The sequence below is a fragment of the Nymphalis io genome, chromosome 4 (assembly GCF_905147045.1).
Source record: "Nymphalis io chromosome 4, ilAglIoxx1.1, whole genome shotgun sequence".
NCBI classification, from domain to species: domain Eukaryota; kingdom Metazoa; phylum Arthropoda; class Insecta; order Lepidoptera; family Nymphalidae; genus Nymphalis; species Nymphalis io.
The window spans coordinates 3,593,755-3,602,083 of record NC_065891.1 but is presented as its reverse complement, the minus strand read 5'-3'; the positions used below and the strand labels follow the sequence as shown (position 1 = coordinate 3,602,083).

At 31.9% G+C, this 8,329-nt stretch overlaps 1 protein-coding gene across 1 annotated transcript; it reads left to right on the top strand.

The window, feature by feature from the left end:
• Nucleotides 1-858: 858 nt before the first annotated feature.
• LOC126781735 (3-oxoacyl-[acyl-carrier-protein] reductase FabG-like) lies at nt 859-1,711 on the top strand. The gene has a single exon (XM_050506762.1). The coding sequence runs from the start codon at nt 897-899 to the stop codon at nt 1,644-1,646; it is 750 nt and encodes a 249-aa protein (XP_050362719.1). The 5' UTR covers nt 859-896; the 3' UTR covers nt 1,647-1,711.
• The last annotated feature ends 6,618 nt before the right edge of the window (nt 1,712-8,329 follow it).

The following is an 8,329-nucleotide window of genomic DNA, read 5'->3' as shown; positions in this document are numbered from 1 at the left end:
AATGATGATATGATATTATATTTATCATATCGGAAAAGAAACATCAGTATCCAGCATTGAATAATAAACAAATTAAGTTCATGAAAAATTGTGCTTACTCTTATTTAATATTGAAAAAAAATCACTACTTCTGTCTCGGCCATATTGACTCAGCAATTCAGATTAATAATGTAGCTAAACCAGTGCAATGTAAACGAAATATGTAACAAGTAATCTTATATTGTAAATATGTCGTAATATTTTTTTATATATGTATATTTTATATTGACATTAATTTATTAGTTAGATTTTTGTTATTTTATTCATTATTGCGGCGCCATCTGCCTCATATCCTTCGAGTTATTTCTTGCACCATTGGTTGCCTGGATCGCTATGTAGCGGTAAGGTGTTAGGTTAGGGTTTAGGATTTAGATTGTATCCATATTTTGTATGTTTTTATTTGTGGTGTACAATAAAGTATAGAGTGAGTTAGTAAGTAAGTAGATTATAATTATGCAAGAGCTTCAGCAAGTCTACTTTTAGAGTTGTACGTTCTCTTACTGTATTGCAGTTTAAAGAAGTAAGCCAATATACTTAAAAACACTAGGAACACAACATCACTATTATTATATGAGCGTAAACACTTATATGATGGCTATTTAAGCAGTCAGTCTTCCTGATATTAAAAAAAATATATAAACATGTTTATTATCCGTAGTACTTCCTGGCGTTGTACGATGAATTTTCACAAGTGTACTTCAGCTATCATTATAGCTAAATTGAAGAGATATCATTAAAATACTTATCTATATCTATAATGTGTTTATTTCCTATTGTTATCATTAGCAATACTGATTTAAATATAAATAGAGCTGCATTAAATTCACTGTCATTAGTCTAACTTGAGACATTTCAAAATGAGTTTCAAAAACAAAGTTGTTATTGTTACGGGAGCCAGCTCTGGCATCGGTGCTTCAGCTTCGATAATGTTCAGCAAGGAAGGCGCTCACGTTGTCATGGTGGGCCGCAACCAGACCAAACTCTCCGCTGTGGCTGCGAAATGCTCATCGCCGCTCGTGGTTCGGGCAGATGTCGCCAACGACGATGACGCTCGGAACATCATAAATCAAACCATCAAGAAGTTCGGGCAGATCGATGTCTTGGTAAACAATGCTGGTATGACAATGGAAAATGGTGGTATTCTCGCCAACGATATGATGAAAGCCTACGACACTATCATGAACATAAATCTCCGAGCAGTTGTTCATTTAACAAACTTGGCAGCCCCATACTTAGTTAAAACTAAAGGTAATATTGTTAACATATCAAGCATTGCTGGAATTATGCCTCCTTTTGGTCCCGGTATGACCAACTACTACATATCAAAAGCAGGATTGAATCATTTTACCGTTTGCTGCGCGACTGAGTTGGGCCCTCATGGTGTGAGAGTAAATGTGATAAGTCCCGGACCGGTTAGAACTGATTTTATGGACAATGCTAAGGCTGCTTTTACTTGGGACGATTTTCCATCAAAAACTCTTCTTAACAGAGTATCTGAGCCGGAGGAGGTAGCAGATATGATTTTATACCTGGCAAGTGATAAAGCGAAGTCTGTCACTGGATCCAATTATGTGAACGACAACGGCATGCTTATTAAACGGGCTTAATTGAGTGCTAGTATTTAATAAATAAAGATTTTCAAAAAAATTCTATAGTATTATATATATATGTATATATATGTATTATATATTGAAAGGCCTCATCAGCATAGAATCTACTCATACATAATTCTAACTTGTAGATATAATCATGGACATTTTGATGATCCCAATATAATTACATTTTTTTTTATAGAATAGTTAGGTGGAGGAGCATATGGGCCACCTGTTGGTAAGTGGTCAGCAACGCCCATAGACATTGGCGTTGTAAGAAATTTTAACCATCGCTTACATAGCTAATGCGCCATCAACCGCGGGAACTAAGATGCTATTTCCCTTGTACCTGTAATTACAGTAGCTCATTCACCCTTCAAACTGGAACACAACAATACTAAGTACTGCTGTAGTAACTTAATTAGTAAGCATATTCCTTACATAATGAGAAGGGGTAAAAAGCAAGATTGCTAATATTTAATTTAATTTCGTATAGGTAGCTCCAGTTAAAAGTATAAGCATATAGCGGCGGAAAATTGTTATTTTATACATTAAACCTCCAATTCTATTTACTGTAGCTCTCATTGTTTTTGATATTATGTTTAACAAAAGAAATCAAGAAAGCTTTTAAAAATATTGCCATCCGTTGAATGAACAGAAACAATGGAAATATTTTGCTTTTATTATTATTATTTTTATCAATAGCTGAAAGGCAGTAAGCAAAACCACCATCTGATTGAGAGTGTTTTTTATACATTGGAATTGGCATTACGAGAGATATTACAGAACCAAGTCTCATATAAATATTTAAATTATTATAAATTTAGGTTATATGTCTCTAATGGTAATAAAGAATCTATAATGAACATAAACTCCTCTAGGAGGTTTTTACTAAAACATTAATTGTACATTAACAAGATTAAGTTAAATGTTAAATTTATTTTCGATTCAATTCACGTATGATTTGCACACTTATAAGAGTCTAAGGCCTGTACTACAGAAAGTGACTTAGTCGCGTACTTAACTATATAATATAATATATACGTAGCTTTAATCATCTAAAACTAGTTTTAGGTACAGATCAAAACTCAAACATTAATTATTACTCATGATTAGTTGAAACTAGACTCAAGTATCGAATTGATATCTGTCTGTGATTGAAGTTCTCATTTATTTTATTAATAATTTTAAATCTACTGCGTTTCTTGCAAGAGCTAGTTAAAAAGTGACAAAATATCTATTGAAAACAGATCCGAAATATTAAGAAGTATAGCTAATTACATAATAATATAATATTATATAATACTTCACTGGTGGTAGGGCTTTGTGCAAGCTCGTCTGGGTAGGTACCACCCACTCATCAGATATTCTACCGCAAAACAACAATACTTGATATTGTTGTGTTCCGGTTTGAAGGGTGAGTGAGCCAGTGTAATGACAGGCACAAGGGACATAAAATCTTAGTTCCCAAGGTTGGTGGCGCATTGGCTATGTAAGCGATGGTTGACATTTCTTACAATGCCAATGTCTAAGGGCGTTTGGTGACCACTTACTATCAGGTGGCCCATATGCTCGTCCGTCTTCCTATTCTATAAAAAAAAATACCTCAATCTAATATTGCAAAATCTAAAGGTCAATAGGATTGTCTGATGTCATTCTCGCCAAAAGTCAACATTTTATTGTTCATTCAAAAATTCACGAAGTTTGAGTTGCAATTGAATTTTATTTGACACAAGAGAAATTTTACGTTGCATTACTAACGAAACAAATAATTGATACGTTATATTCTACTCATAAGTCTAGGTCTAAGTTCTTGAAAATGTAAACAGGTGGATGGATCTACTAAGAAGACAAAATTATTTATAAAAAATAAATTAATATTTTATATATTTATTATTGACAATTGAGCGGCAATCTTGTGTATACTTGAAGACCATTTTAAGTAAATCGTACCATTTTTTGCTAAATAAAGATAATTTGACTGTAACTTCAATTTCATTCTTTGTATGTCTTAAATTACCTACACTGAACATGTAAGCTCCAAACTTACCTTACTTAGATTTCATAAATATTAGCTAAGTGGTTTACCCATTTAACCGTTATAAGCAGACAAAGTTACACGTACTGCGTCTCAGCAGAAATTGTACTCCTGGGTCACTTTAACCCAGATAAGTGTATTGTAACAAAATTTAGACGTACCACTTTAATTAACATTACTCATAGTCTGATATTCAAGAGATTATTCAATTACAAACACAAGGCTAACTAGTACATGCTTAATTTTTTGGACGTTAATTGTCTCATACGATTAGTAATTACGCTCAACATTACGTACGTACGTATTTTCTTCCATGACGTCTCATACCTGACCTGCCTTCTAAATTCCTTTAAGAGATCATAATTCATATATTTCAAAAGATACTAATTCCTTTAATCAAAGCTATCTAGACTAATATTTTGATTCTTTGCTAGTAATTTCTAGCTTTTATTTTAATGTTATCGTAAAAGACTGTGAAAATACATTCGACTTGCATATTGTCTGAAAACAGACTCCTGTAATTTTAACTGTCACATCTTTTGTAACAACTGTAAAAGGGGTGAATGAGTTATATGAGTATCCCTTTCAGATCATCAAATGGGTAGTTGATAGTAAGTGCAGGCCGACTCGTATCCAGACCTTTTTTTCTACTTGCAGTTTTTTGCCAGTAATATTTGCTTTAAATAAGCTTTTAAACCGGTTATAAAAGCTTCTTATAGTTATTATTTTATTGTTTATTTAGAATTATTTAAACTCCGAGTATGTGTAGGCGTTCGTGAAGTAATGCCTATTTATGTACGAGTATAACATAAAATATAACACAAAATCACCAAGACTCATAAGCAAAGCAGTGTTCGTTTGCTATCTTAAATACACTATATCATACAGATCCCCTTTTATTTAAATGAAATCCCTCAATGATGAATGGTCTAATATTATATGTCTCCTTGTTTCAGAACTTTAAACCCAATTTAAAATTTACGTGTGAATATTCACAGGTATATCAGAGGTTATTGCCGTAACTAGACTCAAACTGTGTTTGAAATGAACGTCTAACTTAATCTAACGATCCACTACATTTAAAGCGCTATTATATTGTTAATTGTTTTTGTTGTAAGTTGGCTCCCCTGATCGATTTTAGCTATGATTGTCCCAATGTCCCAACAATCACAATCACACAGATCGATGGGATGGCGTGACAAAACTGTGAAGTTTAGGCTCAAGATCGATAGCGTTACGTATTTTGGGGTGCTAAAGATTATATAATTAAATAAATTAATCTTATAAAAACTTCCTGTAATTATATAATTTTATGTCTTAGTGATACATAGTTTAATCTCTGTGATTGGTAATCAGGAAATCAATTTTATAAAGTACATATTATAGATTAAACTTCATTTAAGTTCATTCGGCCGAGCACCGATAATACCTTCAAAATAATTGTATTAATCTTAAAAATGAAATTAAAATGAAGAGTGGAATATTTACATAATAGCTCTTTGTGATGCAAAATTGTAGTAGCAACGTTTTAAGTAAAATTTTCATATGCTGGTAAAAATACGTATGAATTTTATGCCCATCAGAAGTCGTGAAATTTTTATAAGGTCGTACAATTTTTATTATTTAATTTTCTTAATTATTCTTTTTTTTTATTTATCTATCCATCATCTTAAATTCATATATAATTCCAGTCATTGACCAGATAGTAAGCCTTAGGTTATTTTTTTAAAAGTTTAACAGAAAAACGCACAATATTGTGTGGACTCTTATCCTAAATATTGGTACTGCATTTGGACTGGACGTCCAACTCGCTGCGAACAGAATTCAATTTATCTCGTTAAACTAAAGCGGTACGAGTGAAGCATTATACAAGCCTACAGCTAAATTACTTTCAAACATTAAGTTATTACATAATATGTGTTCTACTGGTGGTAGGGCTTTGTGCAAGCTCGTTTGGGTAGGTACCACCCACTCATTAGATATTTTACCGCAAAACAGCAGTACCTAGTATTGTTGTGTTCCGGTTTGAAGTGTGAGTGAACCAGTGTAAATACAGGCACAAGCGACAAAGCATCTTACTTCCCAAGATTGGTGGCGTATTGGCGATGTAAGCGATGGTTAACATTTCTTACAATGCCTATGTCTATGGGTGTGGGTGATCACTAACCGTCAGTTGGCCCATATGCTCGTCCGCCTACCTTTACTAAAAAAGGAATAATTGTTTTGTAAATAATTATAAATATACGGCTAGACTTATAAATATAGTTAAGGAATGACTAGTTAAATAGTTCTTTATTAGAATGTCAAATAAAACATGGTAGAATTAAAGTGCTATAATATTTTAGCAATGTTAACAATTATACTTCATTCTTTTTCTTTTGGAAATTAATATACAATACTTCTTTTCTAATAAATCTTTATTGAACTGGCTTAATCACTGCTTAAACTCAATTTTAATGATATTCATTAATATTTGGTATTTAATTAAATTTGAATGGTAGGTAAGATTTTAGTTTGCATAAGTATTACCACCAACAGTGTTATATTATATCTTATAGTTTAATTTTTTTTATATTTTTAGCCCACAAAGTTATTCACTTAAATACTAAGAATCAATAAAGCCTTCATAATTCATCAAAATTTGTCGAAATAGGATTTAATTTCGTCGACTCCAAACGTGCGCACAGTTACATATAATAGGACCTTAAAGAACTGTTTAATGGAGACTTCTGAAACATGTATTTATTAAGTAGGCAAAAGTTATTTAAGCGCTTGATGAATTTTTCTCTAGTTTATTTTAACTGTACTAACAATGTACTTCACTTTATAATTTGACACTTGTCGCTTTTAAACACGAAAAAAGTGGCGAAGAGGAAATAAGTTAACTACATCTTTAGATTATTTTCAGTAAATAATAATTAATGGTGGAATATATTTCTTTAAAGTGTCTTATTATTTATATATGCGTTATTAAAAACAACCTGTGAATGTCCCACTGCTGGACTGAGGCCTCCTCGCCTTTTTTTTGAGGAGAATGCAGTAAAATTAGACACATGCAGGTTTTATCACGATATTTTCCTTCACCGTCAAGCACGAGATGAAATTATAGTATTGTAAGCGTTATTAAGATCACATCTAAATCATAACATTATCGTTACAGGTATGTATGTATATCTTTCATATGTCTGACTGCACTTATGGTTTTGTGAATGTTCATGTATGTAGAAACTAAACTGCTCAACAATATCTGATGATTCGGTTTTAATGATTTATAAAAAAGCAAGAGCTAGTTTCACCTCATCATAATATATTATAAATATATGTATGTATATAGTCGTATTTTTATCTGAAAAACGAATTAGATGAATCCCGCATCAAAGCAGGTGTCGTCGGGGTCGTGTTTATTTATTTATTTATTTAAATTTAAAAGTGACAAATTGAAGAGCTACCTTATCATATAATTGGATGAACGCACGAGGAAAGGAGTTTCCTAAAGCAACTGCTCCTTGGCAATACTTTTCCTATTATTTTGGGTGCTTACCGCCATATTGGTAGTTAGGGTGCGTACACATGAGTAAATATTCCATATTCACTTGACATACATTTGTTGAGCCCGTCTCAACAAATGTATGTCAAGTGAATATAAACCCTATTCTACTCTGCTGGAGTACTTTATATAATTTATAGTGTTTTATTGTTTTAAGTCATCAGACTGGCAAATGGGTCACCTAATGATAAGTGGTTACCAACGCCCATAGACATTGACATTGTAAGAAATGTTAACCATCGCTTACATCGCCAATGCGCCACCAACATTGGGAACTAAGATATTATGTCCCTTTTGCCTGTAATAACACTGGCTCATTCATCCTTCAAACCGGAACACAACAATACCAAGTATTGCTGGTTTGCGGTATGATTAAGTATATAATGATAGTTATATACATTCTGGTAGGCTGTTTGCCTATTACGTCATCGGCTGCTAGTGATCAATGATCATTCCAAATTAGTTAATTTGAGTGAAATTTGCGTTAAAAATCTGGACGTAAATATTTTATGTTATATATGAATGGTTTTTACAAATTAAGCTTAAAACACTTATTTAATATTAAAACTCATACATAACCACGTAAAACGTCTTTAATTATAATTTTAACAAACTTTATTTTGCTTTTCTTATAAAAATACGAATTAATTTTAACAAATTATATACTTTCTGATAGGATAATTATTTACGACAATATTTAAGCAACTTTAATAGATGTGAAGTAATTCGTAATTAAATATTAATTAATTTTCATGAAGTTTATTATACTTATTAATTTGTAATGGACGACCTTTAACTTTATTTCAACAATCTGCGAATAAGTCGTTAGCATAGTAAGAATATAATAAGAGTACAAAATAATTAAATTACTTGGGACTTCTTCAACTTGAAACACCGGAAATTTCATTACAAACTTTCATATTTAATAATTTAAATAGTAGCTGCGTAAAATTAGCAGTTAAATCGAAAAATATTTATTTAAATAAATATCGTCCACACTTTACACGTTTAAAAATCTAAGTAACAAAACATTAACAGCCTGTTAATGTCCCACAGCCCATTTTGAGGAGAAGGTTTGAAGCTTATTGCACCACGCTGCTCAAATACGGGTTG

Excerpts from the sequence above, each read along its gene's own strand:
- LOC126781735 (XM_050506762.1), top strand. The coding sequence starts at position 897 with ATGAGTTTCAAAAACAAAGTTGTTATTGTTACGGGAGCCAGCTCTGGC.